Source organism: Branchiostoma floridae, chromosome 4 (assembly GCF_000003815.2).
Source record: "Branchiostoma floridae strain S238N-H82 chromosome 4, Bfl_VNyyK, whole genome shotgun sequence".
NCBI classification, from domain to species: Eukaryota; Metazoa; Chordata; class Leptocardii; order Amphioxiformes; family Branchiostomatidae; genus Branchiostoma; species Branchiostoma floridae.
The window spans coordinates 10,940,824-10,961,443 of NC_049982.1; the positions used below are offsets into that span (position 1 = coordinate 10,940,824).

Consider the following 20,620-nt stretch of genomic DNA (forward strand, 5'->3'; position numbering starts at 1 on the left):
ACTTCCTAGGCTGGTCTTAAGCTCACCAAAGTCTGTCAGGGTAAGCCTAGCTGGTACCACCGGTACTCAGTCTTTAGCGGAGGACACATTTCAGGATATGTGTTATTTTGACAAGAAAAGAAGGCTTTCTCTTCTGTCATTAGCAAAAGTTTCACCAACGTATCTAGGTTTGTAAAACAAATGTTGGCTTACCATTTGTATCAGACAGTAAACCTGAGCCCTTTTTCCTTAAGAGCAGAAATTTGAGCATTGTGACAATCTACTATAAGTCTAACACACGTGCATACATCGGCTGTAGTGACTGTTTATGAGGCTCGGGTGGTTTTGACGGCAGAAGTTTTCAGAGATGGATCCACGGCCCATCAAATGTGTTTTTGTCTCGTTTGACGAACCCTGAATAGCTTGCCCATTGTTCATGCGCCACGTACTTTCACTAGTTACTTCCATTTCACTCTTGATTTATGGGTTTTTGTCTTGGTAGTCTTTGGACATATTCAACTCGGACAGGCTTGCCTTGCAAGGTAAATATCTGAGAGTCACGGTTTTTTCGTAGGTACACCAAGCAAGGTTAAGAAAACGTTTCCATCCATACAAAGCACAGTTGTAGACAAACAAGCGTCGTTGTGTATTGACGTCACGGTATTGGTTGGACAAATACATGTATGGGGCAAAGTGAACAGCAACGGTACCTCAAGTTTACATCTGCGTCTTTTGATTATTCTATTAGTTTACAATTATGATTACATTATAGATAATCAATCACTCCTATCTATACTCCATTTATGTCAACGACATTTTCTTAATGCTATTTCTGCTACGAGGACGTTACAATATACAGTATTGCTTTGAACTTGCCTGCACATTAATTATGGTGCAGTCATACCTATACAAGTGATGACCATTTCTACATCAGGACCACCTGGCCCATGTTCGTTCGGCAATTTTTTTCTATTGACACAATAATTTATATAATAATATTGCCCACATAGACCAAATATGTTTTAATGATCGGTTATCAATGTACTACCAAGCGAGGTCCATATGTACTGTCGTATCTCAGCTAAACCCAGGAGATAGATTATCTTCTTGGTGATATGACATCGTCTTCTGCTGTCTCTTCTGTTGATTTACTACGTAATGGAATATTGCTCAGAGTAATCAATCTGCCCAACATTCCTTGTTGACATAGGTGTACTTATGCTTTTACACGCGTTTGGCACACAATACCCGTCCACGTTTCCGTTCTGAAGGGTGGATTATGTTCGCCCACACACTATGTGTCATGTCAATCATTGCCCAAGGAAAACAAGACGAAAGACGGCTATTACAATTGTTAATAGGGTCAGAAACACCGTCTGCAATTAAAGTATACCACAGAATTGTCTTTTGATTTACTGTCTACAACGTTATAAACTTTTTGGCAAAGGATGTGGTTTTTCTTCCAAGTTTTATCGTTTTTGAGTATCGAAGTAATAAAGCAGATGACATGTTACACTTTACGTAAAGTCATAGGTCACTTCCTCATATGTGTTCTTTACTATATGCGAGAACAAAGGACAATGATTGTGGAATGATTGGCATTCATGCAGATGACAATTGCACCTGAGACTTGACGCCGGTCCCTTCAGCCGCTGGGCGGGACGTCAAGACTGTTTGTGTCGCCTTACATGTACGTCTTGACTGATAAATTTTGGACAGACTCGCTGTCTTCTAGATTCTGTTTGAACGTGTAGGTGTTTGTTGGGTGCAGGTTTACATACAAATAGAGATGTCTCACAAGTCATGCCTCGCTTCCCCACAAAGCACCGCCCAGCTTATGCAAGTGTAAGTCGTCATCTCATCTCATGTGGCCAATTCACGTCGGTTACCGAATCCGCGCCGTTTTTATGGGCGCCTCACGTGACCCTGCTGGTGGGGGTAACCCTCCCGTGCCCTGCCCCTCCCACTTGTCGTTCACTGCAAGTTCTAGGCACTTAGAGGTGCAGACTGAAACAATTAGGGTCCGACCCCGTCAGAGATTAACCGCTCTTCCTCTGTGTTATGTCTCGGCAGGTTGTACAGGTGGTCCCGCCGGAGAAGATGCCCACGCTGCGGGTCTGGGTGGACGGGGAGGAGAGGACGGTGTCGGGGATCTCCAAGCGGACGACATGTGGGGACGTGGTGAAGGCGATGATGGCAGAGTACGGCCTGGTGGAGAACGGCCACTCCTACATGTTATTCGAAAGGTGGCGGGACTGCGAGAGAACGTTGCCCGTGGACTGCAGGATCATGCGCGTGTGGAAGGCGTGGGGTCCAGAGCAGGAGAACGTCAAGTTCAGTCTCAGGAAGTACAGGCCGACCAAAGCAGCCGCGTTTGAAGCTCTACACATGAACAAGGTAAAGAGGTCACATTCTGTGAGCAAGAAGGAAAAGCACAAGAGCCTTCGGCATGCCCGACGGACGCACACGTCGAAGACGGCCGACGTCAGGCCGAAGGCAAGCGAACAACCCTCGGAGGGTACAGTGGAAAAGACATTCGGAACTCTTGAAGAGTTGGTCCAGATAGTCGTGAAGCAGCAAAACACGATAGAAGAGCAGTTGAGGCGTATTCAGGCCACCGATGGTGAGATAGAGAGGCTGGAGACCAGGATTCACCTGGCTCGGGTAAAATTGAATGGGACAAATTACGTACAGGATACGTATTTGGCGGGGTTGGAGGACAGTGACCTGTCAGACACTAGTAGCCATTCGGAAAGAGCCGAGGAACTTGAAAGGCTCATGCTGGCCTACATACATACGTGCGAGGATATATTCCGATTACAGGAACATATATCACTCGAGGAGACCAGAATGGAAGACTTGTCTATGGAAATCCAAGACGAGGTGAGCTTTCTCGAAACAAACGAGGGTGAAACGAGAGCTCTGGACTGGGGCAAGGACTCAATGGGCCAGGACGAGCCTAAACATACCACTGACCCGTCGGAATGCAAGCCAGACCACTTACTTCAGGAGGTCATCCGGCAAACGTGCACTCTAGAATCCAATATCGACTTGACGCAACACCAGAGGGAAGAAATGAGGTTCCTTGAGAGAGAGTTGTCTCTGAGAGACAAACTAATCCGCGCCAAGCACAGTTTGGTGCAGGAATTGTACAAAGAACTGGAAGAGTTGGAAGCAGAGGACCGCGAAACACGGGATCACGCAGGTAATGAAGCGCCAAAACAAGACTTGGACGCTATTCCAGAATCCAAAGTGTTAGACTTGGTGGAATCAAACACTTTGATTCCACAGCAGGGGAAAGGGGACACCTCGCCAAAGGGGTCGACTGGAAGTTACGAAAACGACTCTGACACGGGCCTAAGTTCTCTACACAGCCAGGACGATGTGGTGACCGTTGTAGAAACGCTGGTTTGAAGACAAAACACTATACAGGTGTCTATCAGTGTTATGGTACTAGTCCTCTGTATATAGATATGATATATATTATGATACTCTACATGCGCAATCATAGCAAATCCTATATGATAATCCCAGGAAACAATTCCCTCATTGGCCAGTTGGTGACTACATTCATATGTACAAATGTTCTGTATATACAAAATATCATTGTTGTTGTTATAGTTGTTGTTTGGATTAATTTGCCAGAAGACTGTCTAAACACAACCTCTACTCCAAAGATCAGCTAATCATCAATTGACGACATCGTTTTGTCGACATTTGTCTTATTCGCAGTACGCTGTTTTTTGTCAAAGATAGTTGCAAAGTAGTTCTGTACATGTGTTGTCATAACCAATGGAACCTCAATATCTGTGTATGGATGGACTTAGAAGGATATTGTAGACCGGGGCAAATGAGAAAAAAAAAAGGACTTTCCAAAAGAATGTAGATAGAAAAATGCCCGAGCAATATGTTTTTTACACAGGGTCCTTCTACAATCCGTTCTAACCCATCCTTATCTTTGGTGTCTTTTGATCGCAATGTTTCTAACTGAAGACCGCTAATTAATCAAAGATTATTTAGTCTACTACTTTCAACTACTGTTTTATGTTTTGGCTTTAGTTTCCTGTTTATAAGATTGAGCGCATTCTAGTGAAAGCTAAGCCCATTCACCGCTGTATATCCATACACGTGTATCAAAGGCCATGTATTGTATCAGTTGATCTCCTGTCATTCTAAATACATGCTTAGTCCGGTTTGATTAAAACAAACTTGATACTTTTATATCATGTTCTTTGTCGAGTCATTTGTTCCAGACGTCTCAGGTGTCCGCCATTTTGAATTGGGAGGCTGTCAGTTTCAATGACAAATCCCGTGTCACGTGTCCGCGGACGTATCGCCTGACCAAGATGCTTTTGGTACCTACATGTAGATAGCCCATATTATCGTTACTCATCCTTCAACGTTTGACAACAAGCTGTATTTATATTCCACTTACCTCCTCCTACGATAATGGTATTAAGGGATCTGGGTTAAAGAGTCAAACAGATACTTCGTCTCGATGACGACGTGCTGTATAAACCATGCGTTACTCGGTATCAAATTGTCACAAACCGGTCATGATTACCCCCTGCCAACGTCAAGATAAGATCGCTACGGTGTTTTTCTCAAAGGATGACGGCATATGATCACCGTGAGCGTTTTGTGCCCTTGGAGTTGAGGGGGGTCTGCCGGGCTGGCTGGTATTCCCAAAAGACAGGTGTGTCCGGGGAGGGTGAGCGGCTGTGTAAGGGGTCTGTGGCCCGGAGAGTTACACACCCGCCGTAGGAGGGACATTACCTGTTATTCATCCGAATTTCAGCTTCTCAATTTCAGAATGAGCACTGCTCTACTTTTGGGGTTTGTAACAGAATGAGTCGCCTTGTGACAATACGACCGGTCAATGAGAATGGACAGTTAATCTCAAAATATTCCATATGGCAAAACTGCGATGATCACTATCTTGAACACATATAACATCTAAAAACGCACTAAATCATCCAATTCAATGTGTATTGTGTAATTTCAACTATTCTTCAATAAAATAACCCTTTGACCTTTAAGTGACACTTAACGATGTCCACATTTGTTTACCATGTACACTGTATATGACACAGATTGTGAGACAGCAAATATACATCATTTAAACAGCCTCAACTTTTTTCAGCTCTGTGGTGAAAGACAAAATTTGTTCGGCGCCTTGAGTGCTTCACCAATATTTGTTGACGTCACGAGTGTCTGGCCTTGGACAAAATGGGAGTAATTGTGACCTTAACGAAGGCTGATATATGGACAGGTATACTGACGAATTCGAACCTGCCAAAGTGATGTATACAAAATGTACATAGCCAATAGACTATCATGTTCCTTACGTATATATCTATCTTAATGTCTATGCAAATGTCAAGGATAGCTGAAAAGGACAAGGGTAGCTTCCATAGAGTTAAGAGCATAAAGTGGACAACCTGCTGACGCGGACCGAGCACTGCATGTGTTAAGCCACCTACCGCCACCACACATCCAGTTTCTGGAGAAGTATACCTTCTTTTGATGTGAAAAAAACGTATAAAGATTCTACCAATATTGATAATGTCCTGCAGAATGTCGGCACCGAGCTTTTTTCTGTGGACTACGATACCTTGGCAACGTGGAATTGGACCAAATAAGCTCCAACAGTCTCCTATTACAAAGTTTAGTTTACAAATCTCCCCTGGCACGACGGACCCCCGGTTAATCCACTTTCCAGGGGATTACCGTCGGTAAACCACAATCCTGTTTATCTTCGGATTTCCCTGAACTAATCCGCACCATGTAAACTGGTCCGTGGTTCGCCCCCATTCCTTAATTCACGATCTTGTTGACAGATGAAGGACGTGAGAATTTACTTTGTGTTCCTAACCCAGCGGCAGAGCGATGTGGGTCTTCTTGCACTGCATTTATAAAAGAGGTCGCTAGACGACCTTATTGAGCTCGGCAATGCTTCCATTTGAAGTAGCCCCTCCCTACATTTAGTTACACTTGTTACGTTCTAGGGAAAACCTTTAGAACGGAAAAATGATATTGAAGAGATCAAGATTGAACACGGCAATTTAACTTTAAAAAAAATGAAATGATGGTGACATGGCGATACCCTTTAACAACCTTCCAAAACTGCTGTAAATCGGCAACGTAGCGCCACCTATCAATTAGGAAGAAGAAGAACTTTATTGCGCGACAATTGTACATGATACAATGTATGGCAACAATGACAATGACAATTAAATTTATTGTATATTCATGCCCCATTGGGGTTAAATGCAGTCAGTTTGGTACATAGGGAGTAATTGGAAAGCTATACATATACTACAGTTTACATGCTTCCAGTATATCGTAGTTAGATGATATTTTGAACAGATCTTCCTTCGTTACGGTGCGCATATTTCTTATCTTTATGTGTTACACAAAGTACAAAATAGGGGTATGGCTATAGGATAAAGCGACCTAGTTAAACATAACAATAAGGACTAACATAATTCTTTGATATAGTATTGCAATGGGGTAGGCTAATCATTAGTTTTGGTGTTCTTTCTAATAGTAGAGCAGTCCTTGATATATTTGCATATTTTTGCATCATGGGAGTTCTGACATTAGGTGAGCCATGGCGCCAAGAAGAAGACAACGCCTGAACCAACGGATCGTTCTCTGAATGGGAAGTCCTGACACATTAGCTACCCTAAGGTACCGTATTTGCGCCAAGCGTCCTCATCGCCACTATTATTAACGGTGCGGCACAGAACACAACCTCAAACAATTGGAAATATGTCGACGATCTTAACATGTTTGAAACAAGACTAACACAGTATCATTACAAGAAGACCATGACAAATTAGAACAATGGACAAATGAAAGCAAGATTTGATGCTTTGCAGATTATCCTTTCGTTTTGTATACACTGACTTAGCTTCAAATACCCACTAAATAAAGACAATGTACCTGACGAATCGCCAAAAGCGTTGTAGACACATACTGACTGTGTATTCAGATCCTGTAGGGAATCCTGAAGGAAACCATGCCGTTCTGTACGTATACCGTGTGGTGACAAATTAACTCAACTATCATCACCAAATGATAGAAGGCGCTTTTCAAGCGGCAGTAACAAGTCTCTGTAGGCTATCTCGTATACAACGGCACAATTTAGCTGGTGATTTGAATACAGCACAGAATTGCATGAAGTTTCCCTTCCAATGAAAGAAGAAACGCAAAAAAAGTGTCATTTGGGCGAAAATCTTATACTAAAAGTCCTTATACTAGTAGACATGAGTTCTTTCTCGAATAATTACGAATGCCTAGTTACTAGAACTATATGTAGAAGACTTAGTGCATACCATGAAATTCGAGTTAAATGTATCTCTCCACATAAAAAAGCCGTATCATTTCAAAGACAGACTGAGAAGAGCTGATCATCGATGTACCACGGATAAATCATAGATATGACGTGATGGGGCGCTTGCGCGTCTGTGTGAACATGTCCATCTGGTGGTATCCTCACAGTCAGGTTGCCATGACGACATGTCAAGTCACATTCTCATAGACAAAAATGGTGTCCGTGGTTACGTTGATGTGGATTCAACCAGACGGTGGTTCTTTGGGCAGACAGAAAGACAGTCGGGTTGGCCTGGGGTAGACTTCCTTCTCGCTGACGTTGGTCACGATTCTGTTTTCATGTCACTACTCTGTCTTTCCTTTGAGAAACCATCAACCTCATAGCAGATTATTTTCTAGAGAAGTTTGCTAACCACAGAAGGAATATATTCGTAGTGCATGATAGGAATTGAGTGACCGGTGAGGAATGGGCTGTTCAAACAGCTTTTCCCAGCTATAAAGGTATCGCTGCTATCCTCGAGTATTCGTGAGTAAAAGGGGCCGCATTTTTGCTACGCGTTGGCGATAATATCGAGCACTTACTCGCCCAAGCATGTACGGTTTATTGTTGGAGAGCATCAACGACTACCTGAAGGGAGCATACGGAGAGGCGGTATGGAAGCTGATCAGGGAACGGGCAAACGTCCCCCACCACTCCTTTGTGACTCATCAGGTAAGTCAAGCACTCTACGCACGGACTATGTCCCTCTGTGATGGACACATAAATGGCGTATATTCAACCATACAAACGCGCAGGTTCGCAATGATTGGGTCTACAGGATCCTACAGAAGTAACAACATTTAAGGAGTAACGTGTTTCAAATGTCACAGGTGTTTATTTAGCATCGTCCGTACGACGAGTATTAGAATGAAGACATGAATGCAATCGTCAACCAATTTACAAGTGGGGAGAACATCTTTTATAATTTGAAACAACGTTGATATCAATTCCGCTTGCATCAGAGAAGGATAGTGCTATACACTAACGCCAAAAAGCAGTTACTCAAACAGCTGGGTATGATTTTGGAAACAGTCAAACGTTTCAGATAGCATCCACTATCTTTCGTCAGTGACAGTGCTTTTTGACATATCTTATTACCTGGATGTCTAACCTTCATCGACGATATACACTAACATTATCTTTAAAAAGACAGATTGCGAATAACAAAATTTAGACCCGTAAATGACCCATGATGAATCGTAAATGATGTTTTGTAGTCCCTGAAACGTCTTGTTTCTTTGAATCGCCCAGGTTTACTCTGAGACTGTGATCCCACGCCTGGCCAAGGCGGCGTCGGAAGTGACGGGGATGAACCATGACGAGCTGATGGACGTGTTCGGCATCAGCTTCGTCACGTTCGTGGGGCAGTACGGCTACGACAGGATCCTGCGGGTACTCGGCCGCCAGCTCCGGGACTTCCTCAACGGCCTGGACAACCTGCACGAGTACCTGCGTTTCAGGTGGGCTTTGTTTCTTGACCTAAATGATAGAATATTCAAGACTGAAAAGCCAAAATGTATTCAAGAAACATACGAAACCATGAATGTTGTTTTGTAATGGTGAAAGCTAAACTCACTCTGAGTGCACTTTTTGATCGAAACGCTAGGGGGGCCATCCGAGCGATAGACGTGAACAGCACAATGCATAGTGTCACAATTCAATTTGAGACAAGTCCTGATGTGAATGATGTGCAACTAGAACACGCGGGTGTTGCTATTGACTGAGGTATGACGTAAACACTAGATTTTAGTTCTGCTGACGGCTGAGCAATAAAATATGTCATGTCTGTACAATTAACTGTTTGTTAAGTCAACCTTTCAGCAGTAGTTTTATCATATATGACACGGTTTACATCGCAAAAGAAACATATAAATGGTTATGAGATCGTGACTTCACTTTTCAAATATCTTTGATTCTCAGTTACCCGAAGTTACAGCCCCCGAGCTTCTTCTGTGAGGAAGAGACGGCCACCGGCCTGACCCTGCACTACCGGAGCCGCAGGAAGGGATTCATACACTACGTGAAGGGGGAACTGCGACAGGTCGGCAAGCAGTTCTACCAGACGGACATAGAGGTGGAGGTGCTCAACCATGACGAGACGGACGAACAAACCCACATCGTCTTCAGGTAAGTACTTCAACCTCCCTGCCCACACACATCTCCAGATCAACATGATTTGATTATAAGAATATCACAAAAGTGATGTAACATGGTTCAAGCGTGGTGTAATAACAAAGCGAAGACTGGAAGAACCATAATTTGCACGAACTGACGTGCATATCCCAAATATGAGTATGTATGCCGCTAGTGAGTAACGCTATTTTGTGAATCTTCGAAGAAGGAACCTCTTTATAGCATCTGCATTCCTGCTGCTTAGTTACAGCAGTCATAGCTGAATGAGGACATCATACGCTACGTCCCTCAAATTATGCATATGAGGACATGTGTACGGCCCACCGTTACCGTAGCGACGGGTCCCCACACCAGGAATGTTACAGTAATGATAACTGTAATTGTCGAATGGATGAAGAGATGAGAAAATGTGTGACGAGGAGATGTAGTAAACAAATAGTCTTAAACAATCTTATGACAAAAATCATGAAAAGTCGTTATTCCTATCTTGAGTTATCCTCTTCCTCTTCTTATTTTTTTTTACAAAAAGAGGCACCAACTTTTGTCACCCCATTCCGAGCACAACAGCTACCTACCACATAGCCCCATAACGATAACATGTCCTGAACACAAGATATCAAAAGCCGGACGTTCCACTGCAGTACCAAGAAAACCCGCTAGATGGCTCGAATTGTAATCATTTCCAGTTTTCGTCACACCCTACCAACTCACCAAATATGAAAGCAATCCATCCAGTCTCTCTTGAGCAGCCTCTCTGTTGACAGACAGGCACACAGATACGATAACGTTTCCTTAATATAACATACATCATGGAGGTAAAAATGATGACCTGCCGATCTCTGCAGGCTCCATTTCGACAACACCGCCTTCAAACAGAACCAGCAGGCGGACCTGCGTCAGGAGGAGGAGTTACTGCCCGTTCGCAGTGAGCTCTTCTTCGAGGTGTTCCCGTTCAACGTCGTTTTCACACAGGTGAGTGGGGTTTTACGGGTCTATCTTTTTATGATCATCGCAATCTGTAAGAAAAACATAACTGCCGAACAGAACCTTCTTGGTAGAAAGTGAGGAGATGAACTGCAGAAATAAAGGCATTGTGACTCAAGCGAAAAGAGGAAAATTGATTTATGAATTGTGCATTTTTGCCCAAACGAACCAAGTACAGGTCACAACAGAGAAGACAAAACATACACATAACAGATTCGAAAATTATAAAAGAAAATCCATTTCATTCCTCATTCTCTATTTGATATTAAGAAAACGAAGCATTGAATTTTATACAAATTAAGCCATCTTGAATTGATATGCACGTTTTGAAGACAGTCATTTCGCGAAAACCACGACATGTTCGGGCAATTGTCTCGTTCAAAGTGTGAATTATTCAGCCATCCGGTCTAGACAGTTTAGTTTGAAGGGCAGGTGGGGACGATTGCCCCTTCCCTACCAGGGCTTGGGGGCGATTGCCATACTGGGACGTGGTATTCCAGTATGGGACGATTAACCCGAACTTGACAGGGGCTGTTGTACGTAAGTCGGCTTCTGTATGTAGAACTGTGTGGCTACCTTTGTTTCCTGTCATATGTCGAAAGTAAAGGTGATTGTACTTCACTAATACCCGAGGACGACTTCCCTACAGGACATGGTGATCCGTAATGTCGGGGTGGGGCTGGAGGCCATCATGTCTGACCTGGAGGGGAAGAAGATCAACGACTGCTTCCGGGTCGTCCGACCTCTGGTGGAGTTCACATGGGACAACGTATGTAAAGATGGATCCTTTCATGTTGTTCACCGAGTTCACCGTGTTCATCTGTGCCATTCCGTCTGTTATATATTAGTATCGTTCTACCTTGTCGACAGAAGACCTTTTTCTTTATGCGTTTTTTGTTTGTTTTGGGATGTGCTCGTTTGGTTACACAACAGAGCTAAAAATTTAATTATTTCAAACCTCCATATATGGTTACACAACAAATTTATAAAATAAAGTTAGCAAATACAATCTAGACTTATAATATCAGCACATTATTTCGTATAAACGTGGAAGCTCTAAACAGCCCACATTCAATTTCGTCAAACCATGTTGGTAAAATCAGGTAGAAACATACTCATTCAGAAGAATAACTCACCGCCATCTCGTTTTTCTCGTTTCTTTATTTTCTTTGTTTTCTGCCACTAGGGCAAAATTAGCAATTCTTGGACGTTCAAATTTCAAAAAAAAAAATTGACTCAAAGTTGAAAATTCTAGGTGATAGATAAAATGTCCATTTAGGACGTGAGTTAGAGAAATATTGTGGTAGATGCAAAGCTCATTGACCAAAAGTGGCTTTCTTTACGTTTGCACAAGACGGGCGATTTCAAGCGCCGTGTAAGTTGTCATTCCTTAACTTTTATATTTTCTCTCAAACCCATCATATTTGCTTCGCATGTGCATACTATTGTCTGTGTGTTATACTGAGAGTTTGTGCAGTTTTCTGTATTCTGTCACGCTTGCAATGCAGGTAGGTGTAGCAACTAGGATGAAATCCTAGCGATGAGGCATACATAAGCAGGTGGTATGATTTGATCCCTTTCCTTCAAATTCAGTTGTATCAGTGATAAGGGTGCATTGACAGACCAACTATGCAAAGGCTGCGTCCTGTCGTTCTTACCAACAAACTGTCCAGAGAGAAAACGAAGACGTGTTGCCTTGTCGCCGCAGGTGTTGTCTCATACTAACAACCTGTTTGAGCTCATCTCGCGAGACCCCATCACGAGAGGCGGTGGGTACGGCAGGAACTCGGGCAGTGAGCCCCTCTACAAGAAGATTCAGAGTGAGTTGTGTCATGAATTGTCCCATATTTTCGTATTTTATCTAAAAGTGAAATGCACGAAGTGCACAAAATGATATTTTCTGCTTCGGAAATTTTCAGTAGGGTTAGGGCGCTCTGAAGTTACATATGTATCACTCAAACGATATTAAACATTTTTCAATGACAATAGTGAATCTTACAGGTTCTCTACAAAGAACACAAGCCAAGCACCAACTAAGTCATGCGCAACACGGTAAGTCTGAAAGCTATTACACTTTAGTACATGCTTCAGAAGTAAGGATCAAACAGCAGCAAGTCACTCAGAAACTCAGAAACGCCACTTGCTTGTTTGTTGCAAATTGCCCAAGTATGCTCTAGATGACCATTGCAGATTTAGCTTTTGTATGTTAACATCCCCATTAATCTACTTGATAGTCTCAGGTGCGAGTTAGATTATTTACAAACGTGATGGGCTTCCTTCTGAAACTTTGAAAAAAAGAAGCAGCTTTCTGTTTGTTGCTTCAGCTGGTTCTGAACTCTGAGTGACGTGTTGAGGGGTTAATAGTAGTGCCCTTCGTTTCTGTCTTTGAGATCGTCACACACGTGGACCATGGTCAGTCATCAAGAGAGCGTTCCTCGATACTTCCTCAAATCGCAGAGAACAGGGCTCGATACTTGATACTTGTGAAGGTAAACGGCCCTTGATTTGGATGTCTTGACGCTGCTACTTCAGCACAAAAGAGAAGTTTTTACTTTGCGCTAAAGCTTCTGTTTTTCCTTGCTTGTTTTGTTTTCATGCATTACACGTATATTTGCACCCCTTGAATTTTTATATCCAAGAAAGACAATTAGTATTGGATAAGGTATATGATGTTATTGAACGTCTTAGCTAAATGCGTAGATTGTTTTAGTAGGCTCAGCAACATATTAATTTCTGTCAGTGACGTTATAAAAATAGCAATGCTCTCCGGACTGCTCTACTTGACATGTTCAAATACCGTTCGATGCTGTAAAATGATTCCGAGTCACACATCGGCACGACCATGGAAATATGTTGATGGTCCGGACGCCTTACAAATCTGGGAATAATTGTTCATGTGGTTACTTTAGACGTGATTTATTCATTGTATGGCTCAAACGCTGTCTAGAAAAATCAACTTACCTTCTGAGCAGTAACAGTATCTCTCAAGGCAGAAATGAACCCACTACGTATACTTTAGACAAATGATCTCGAATGCATGTCTGTATTTGCTCCTTGAATCTGGTTGATTACATTGAGCACAGGAGGGGTTTGGCATTTATAATTTTCTTCAATAAAATGTCTTCCGTAGGTCACCACAACGGGGAAGGTGAAGAGCCACGAGAGGGGGAAGAGGAAGATCGCAAGGCGCTGGACACCTCCTTGGAACTGCTGGCTTACCAGAGCATCACCGGTTTGTTTAGGAATTATCTTCTCTTGCCTGGAGCAAGGTGTCTACAGCCTCATCAGCAGTTGATGCCTGAGGATGATTGATTCGATTGGATGATTCTAGTCATAGGATTCTGGGACTTTGGGCCGGATTCTTCAATAGATAAATGATGACATGTTTGTTTTAATCTGTTAGATGCGGCACAGGAAGGAGTCGACGGCATCGAAGGAGCGTCGAGCAATTGTCTGACCCTGAAAGGGCAGATGATGTTCATGAAGGAATGGGATTCCGTCATCTTCATCGGAACTCCGATGTGAGTATCAATACGGTTTTGGACCACAGAAACACGGATAGAAAGTGATATAACCTACTTTTAGTGTTTTCAGTGAGTGAACAAATCCCAAACTACATGAATCTAGACAAAGGCTGACTAGACTGGTGACATTCATTGCCTCTCCTCCATAGCATGGAGAACTTGGAGGCAATGTACCGGATCGGGCTGTTCATCAACGACTTGAGCATGCACGACTCCAGCAGGGACCTGGTGCTGACGGGAACACAGCAGTCCGCCGAGCTCAAGCTGGCACTCGATCAGGTGAAACATAAAATGGTATACCCATTGAGGGATGACTGTTAATCTGAATGGTATTTCAATGCCGAAATCGTATCCTGGATAGAATGTACGCATTGTACTTGCTGTTATGAATAGACATTAAAGGCCCTTATGTATCGGCACACACTGACAGGTTTACAATCGTTGGGTACTATTGTGATGATAACAAATACTATTTCAAGCTAGTTAAAACCCCCCTTCCCGCGCCAAGGGCAGTGCCCATTTCTGGCGCATAGGGCGGTGCCCATCTCTGTTTCGTTAGCCCTGGGCCATACACAACGCACTACAGCAGGGGGCTAGTTCACTGGTAGTGGTGTGTGTTCAACTTCCACACTCTTTCCCGAATGCTGAGTGCTAAGCAGAGAAAGCAGCATGTACCATTTTTATAGTCTTTGGTATGACTCGGCCGGGATCGAACTCACAACCTACCAAATGCAAGGCGAACACTCTACCCACTAGGCCATTGCACCGGCTATTTCAAGTTAGGTTAGGAGAAACCAAGCACGGATTAAATTTTATTCAGTAAAAAGTATCTTAATCTTTCCAATGGCCAGAATTTACTACAGTCCATCATTGCATGCTACTCGAAAGCATTTCATTCCATTTTCTACCATCAGGAGCAGCAAAAGAGCTCCAAGCTAGAGGAGAGTATGCGGCAGTTGGACCAAGAGATGAAGAAGACTGACGAACTGCTGTATCAGATGATACCGAAGACTGTGGCCGACCGACTGCGTCGCGGAGAGCCGTCCGTTGAAACTTGCGAGGTTTGCGACCTTTTGCGACACTTCGACTTCAAGTCCGCATGGGCCCTACAGCAAACATGCGAGGTTTGGGCAGTTTTGCTTTTGGCCACGCACGTGACATGAGGGTCATATCTGTGTTTCGACTTACTCTTCATCTCATTGGTGTTGTTTGTATTCTGAACTGACCCAAGGAAATTCAATATCCAAATTACGATATGTAATCACTTTCATTTTAAAATTGAACTTGCTTCTAAAATCAATAAACCTTTAAAAGGGAAACCAAAACAATCCAGAATCCAGATTCATCAGAAATGCCGTGACGTGGCCGGAAAGGGCTGCCTAATGGAAACCGTTTTAAGACAACACTTCATGCCATGTTACCATGCCATGGTAGCATGGCATGAAGTTCAACACTGCTGGACAAAAAAAAAGATTAGTGAGAAGGCTCCCTTTCTGAGCATTAGATTAGATCAAGAGGAAATATCCACAATGAACGTTTCAATTTTCAGGAACTTTGCGCCATCTGCTGTTTGACTTCTTCTGACGTTGTTTTCTAACCGAGTGTACGTGCACTAACTCTTCCTATCATGTTCCTAGCGTGGCTTCACTCTGTAACCAGTCTTTTGCAAGGTCTGCAGTCACGTTGTCGGTGTTCTCAGAAGTCAAGTTTTTGCACATTTGCTTTTCTTTGAGATTGATTTTGAGATTAATGACAGTGAACAGTGATGTTTATCATGTAATGTGTATGTTTCGCTTGTAATGTTGGTTGAATTGATTTTAAATCAGACATGTATGGCTTATTCAAAGACATTATTATGAAGACAAACATAATATCAACAGAGACGAAATATATGTTCATTGTGAAAAACCTGTTTCAAGCAAAGTGTCTTGATGGTTTGAGTTTTAAATCGTTAGATTTTTTCGTTTGTTTGTTTCTTGCCTGACATGTAGGTGTTCCAAGAGGTCACCATCCTGTTCAGTGATGTGGTCGGCTTTACCAAGATCTGCAGCCGCATCACACCTATGCAGGTTGTATCCATGCTCAACTCCATGTACACCCTCTTTGACCAGCTTAGCGAGAAACACCAGGTCTACAAGGTAAGTCTACATTTTGGTTCACGTAATCGTTTTTAAGTTTCTCATATTTTTACTTGGATGCTTTTCGTCAACTCTTCAAGGTTGTACGTTCACGACTACTTAAGTAATGAAATGTCATGCACACGAAATTGCATCCTTCAGGTTGAAACCATCGGTGATGCCTACATGGTGGTTTCTGGTGCCCCCACCACGACCAAATACCACGCGCACCACGTGTGTGACATGGCCCTGGACATGATCAGGTCTATGGAACACCTGAAGGATCCGTCTACAAACGAGAACCTGCACATCCGAGTCGGTAAGGCATCTCTTCTGGTACATCAGACGTGCTTTGTCATTTTACATGATGTAAGGACGGGTGGGTCATGTATATCTATGTGATTGAGAAGTAATACAGAGACTGGAAACTCATCACGACTACATAGCTATGAAGCAACATACATTATGATAGTATCCGTTTGCCCACAGCAACTGAAATGTTTATATAAAATGGGACTGTTCTATGCTCATATTCTCTACGAATCTCTGACGGTGTGCAGTGAACTTCATACACTGTTCTCTTCCTTTTCCCTACATTAGGAGTGCATTCCGGCATGGTAGTTGCAGGTGTTGTGGGTCTCAAGATGCCCCGATGGTGTCTCTTTGGGGAGACAGTGAACACAGCTTCATACATGGAAGCAAGTGGCGAGGTAAAAGACCTTTTTGTCTTATATCCTAACCCTGTACTTGTTAATACATTACATATTTCATATAATCCGTTAAGATCAATACTTGATATTGTGACTCCAACATATCTGTATCTGGTATTAGTTTTCCTACAAACTCTTTCATCCAACTCACATATAAAATTGAGTATTGTTTGTTTTTCTAAGAACATATCTCTTCCCATCCAGGGTATGCATGTCCACATCAGCCAAGTAACAAAGGACTATCTGCAGGGTCAGCCCTACATTATAGAGGAACGCGGATCCATTCCTGTAAGCATTCTGCTAGACATACAATTCGTCGTTAAAATGCCAAATACTAAATGGATGAGGCGATCTTACATTTAATTCTTTATGATAGATCAATATGATTTATCTTGAATGATTCCTTTTTTGAGCGGAATCTCTCGAATATCTACTTTAAAGCAGCATCGGTAGTAACACATCCTCATAAATAGAATGGGTAGATGTCTAGAAGCGTAAGTGTCTTCTTCCCGAAGTTCAGCTTGTCCAAACCAAATATCTTATTCCTAGCAGGTACCAAACATTGCCATTGAGCTAACGGCAAATGATTTTCCACAGGCCAAGACAACCAGCCAAGCAAACGAGATCAGAATCCAACTCGGCGAGGTAATAATTTAAATTTTTATCTCAAACTGAGAGTACTGTGATCTGGTTAAGACACGAAGTCCGAGCAAGAATAATGTCATGTAGAAATGTGACTTAAACTCTATAAATATTCATCTTATCTTACAACTGTGAGCACATCCAAGAATTTCAGACAGCAGCTAGTAAAACACATGAGAAACTTAGATAATGACACATAAGGGACTTATTTTTGATAAAGCACATGCGTTTGTTTGATGATTTTTATTGACATGTTATATGTTGTGTATGTTACAAACTGTATGTGTCCAAGTATTATGTGTATTACTCCTGGAAGAGTAGCTGTTGCAATGATATGTGATTGTCAACAACTAAATGAGTCAATGAGCAATAAACAATAAACCCATAGAAGAAGCACAGAATTATATCACTAGCCTGTGCAACTGCGGTGAGGCTGAATGTTCAAAGCACATCTAATTATTATCCTTGTTTGACGACAGGGAAATGAGCTGATGAAGACGTACTGGCTGAAGGGGAAGCTGAGAAATGACGGAGGAGAGTCGGTTGTGTCTCCCCCTGAGGAGGCAGACTCCACCAAGAGCGAGGCGGGCTCCTGCCCCGTCACCCCGCAGCTCAACTTCACTCCCACGGTCGTCAACAAGGACAAGGCGAAGGACGCGGAGGGAGAATCCCCGGACGACAAGAACAACGAACCGGAAATAGTCGGAGCAACGGGAGGAGACAACAAAAGTGTACGTTTTAGCTTTGCGTATATCCCAACTGTAATTCCGTGCATAATTTCAGGTTTGTGAAGAAATGTATCAAAGCGTTCTTTACTCACAATCCAATGACATGCATTTAAAAAAAAATAATAATCTTTATTGACACGACAAAAGTACATGCAGCGACTTTCGTAAGGTCTAAATGTATAACGATTACTTACAGTACAACTAAACACATATATGGATATCTATAGGTATGAATTAATCAACATATAGGGTCTAGCATGTCATTTACACTATTGGTTCTACGGTTTAAACATTCGTGGATATATTTTTCCTAAGCGAAGTTCTGTCAGCGTCTGTCACCTTCCTCCTGACAGCAGATAGGTGTCGCCGTTGTGTTACAAATAGAGTAGACACGGTTCTCCTATTTAGTTTTAACCTGTGACGTTTGTGTTCACAGAATGACGGGGATGAGATGGATAATACAGAAGAAGAGGAGAGAGGGAAGGACATGCACAACCTCCGCAAACTGTTCAGGGCCAAGAACAGCAGTGTGTGCTCCATTTCCTGAGGAACGTGGTTTTGTTCCGATCTTTTGTTGGTGCAGATATGTTCGACTTTGTGGGAGGATCATCTCGCATCGAAACGCGTGTCTCTTCAGACAGCGTACATGTACTTGTTCGAGAACACTATAATCCATGCTTACCTAGTGTGTAAGAATGATAGCATGGAGATTACAACGAATTGTACAACGGCCTTGTGGCAGCACACGAAAGGCTTTACTATTTCCCTTACATCAGCGAAGTCGGTGATCGTATGAACACTGAAAAGGCCATCTAATGTTGTACTTCCCAGATTTAAATTGAAATTTCGGCGGGCGAGTGGTGATTTTAACCGACAGTTATACTGGGTGTCTTAATACCTGAATGCCTGACCTATATTGACGTACCTACGGCAACGGTGAAATATATTTAGAAACAATTACATGTATTCCTGCTCTCAAACCAATCTATGTTACTCACTGTACCCGTTTTTCTTACCCTGCTAAAATGTTCGAAGTGCTTTCCATATCTCTAAAGGCTGAGAACAGTAGAGTGGATATGACCTCTTGAGGTATCATTCGTGTGTTATGAATAATGAGTTATTTTGGTTGCAAGGAGATGATTGTCTGAACTCAATATCGTTTCGTATACCAACGTATATTACCTTACGTCTATTATGAGGGCTTTAAGTAACTGTAATATATGAAGAATATATCGCTGTGAAGTATATGTCTCAGTCAACTAACGTTAGTATCAACCACAAACCGTACTTACCGTATCGTATGACAAAGTATCATGTGTAATACGAGGGTTTATGGAATATGCAAGTATATAAAGAATATGTCACTGTGTAGAATATTTACCTGTGATTTGATATCAGGTGGGATGATTTTGTTGATAATTAAAAGGAGTGTCTGGAGGGATTTCATAGTATCACCAGATGGATATCTGAACTGAACTGTCTGGAAACTGGAAGATAGTTGCACAATCTCGTATGTTTGTAAAGTAACCGGGTCGCAGCGTGAAACATCTGTCTGAGCATCAACTGAGTATTTGTGATGTGCGGATTTGCCTCCATGTGAAGAACGACGCACATGTTATCTTTTTTTCGTTTATACCTGATACTGTATTGTGTAAGGAACTGGGCTATTGCTCTTTCCGCCAAATAGTCTGGGATAAAAAAAGACATGTGTATAAGTAATTGTTACTATATTGTACGTTCAAAGCCGTATTATGAAATATTTTGTATCGTTAATGATATCGACTTCGATGCACATTTGATCGATAATAATCGTAGTAGAACATTTGATTGTTGTATATTGTTGGAATAAACGTATAAAATATATTGATGGTTATCACCATTATCTTTGTCTTATGTGATGAAATAACAGCTCGAAATAATGATAAGAAAAATCACAAGGGTTCCTCTCTAGAACCAGAAACTTGAGGAAAAATATCATTTTTGGAATCATTGAAGTCTCCACAACTAGGTTTTAGACACTGAGAGGAATAAAGGCATTTTCCTCTTTACTCAACAGGTCCCACAGGAATATGCTCTTAAGCGTTCGTGTCTTCAAGTACCTTTTTGCAGAATGGATGACGCACTCTACTCTTCTCTCCTAGGAAAGTGCTTAAGCACACGGGTGTGCTTTGATCAAATCACCTCATTAAAATGCATACCATGGCCACGCGTCCACCTGAAATAGAGTATTTCGTAATTTCACTAGAATCACGTAGCATTAAAGATATTTGAGATTTGAAATTTTACAGCATTATAACTTTTCAAAGCAAGACTTCTAGAAACAACTACTTATTACATACATAGCGAATGATTTTTGAAGCACTCATAATATCTGATGTTGTCGAATACTACTATGTACGTATCCAATCTACCCCCCCCCCCCCCC

At 42.3% G+C, this 20,620-nt stretch overlaps 2 protein-coding genes across 9 annotated transcripts in view; both read left to right on the forward strand.

Moving 5' to 3' along the window:
* Positions 1–4,200, forward strand: part of LOC118413940 (ras association domain-containing protein 10-like) — a 30,759-nt gene extending 26,559 nt beyond the window's left edge. For all 6 annotated transcript variants that reach the window (XM_035817614.1, XM_035817612.1, XM_035817609.1 and 3 more), the window contains exon 4: positions 2,053–4,200. In XM_035817614.1, coding sequence (XP_035673507.1) covers positions 2,080–3,393 — 1,314 coding nt within the window. In that variant the 5' untranslated portion in view covers positions 2,053–2,079 and the 3' untranslated portion in view covers positions 3,394–4,200. The remainder of the gene's footprint in view (positions 1–2,052) is intronic.
* Positions 4,201–7,557: 3,357 nt separating this feature from the next.
* Positions 7,558–20,077, forward strand: LOC118413909 (soluble guanylate cyclase 88E-like). Of its 3 annotated transcripts, none has more exons than XM_035817543.1 (18): positions 7,558–8,029; positions 8,609–8,817; positions 9,278–9,484; positions 10,336–10,462; positions 11,124–11,243; positions 12,183–12,294; positions 12,464–12,526; positions 13,605–13,706; positions 13,878–13,995; positions 14,148–14,277; positions 14,913–15,122; positions 15,990–16,136; positions 16,278–16,434; positions 16,716–16,825; positions 17,030–17,113; positions 17,423–17,470; positions 17,947–18,198; positions 18,632–20,077. In XM_035817543.1, exons 1-18 carry the CDS (start codon positions 7,910–7,912, stop codon positions 18,740–18,742), a joined length of 2,427 nt encoding a protein of 808 aa, XP_035673436.1. In that variant the 5' UTR covers positions 7,558–7,909; the 3' UTR covers positions 18,743–20,077. The 3 variants fall into 3 exon arrangements, with proteins under 3 accessions (XP_035673436.1, XP_035673437.1, XP_035673438.1); XM_035817544.1 differs by having other exon boundaries at positions 12,476–12,526; XM_035817545.1 differs by having other exon boundaries at positions 7,559–8,029; positions 14,913–15,059.
* Positions 20,078–20,620: the final 543 nt, after the last annotated feature.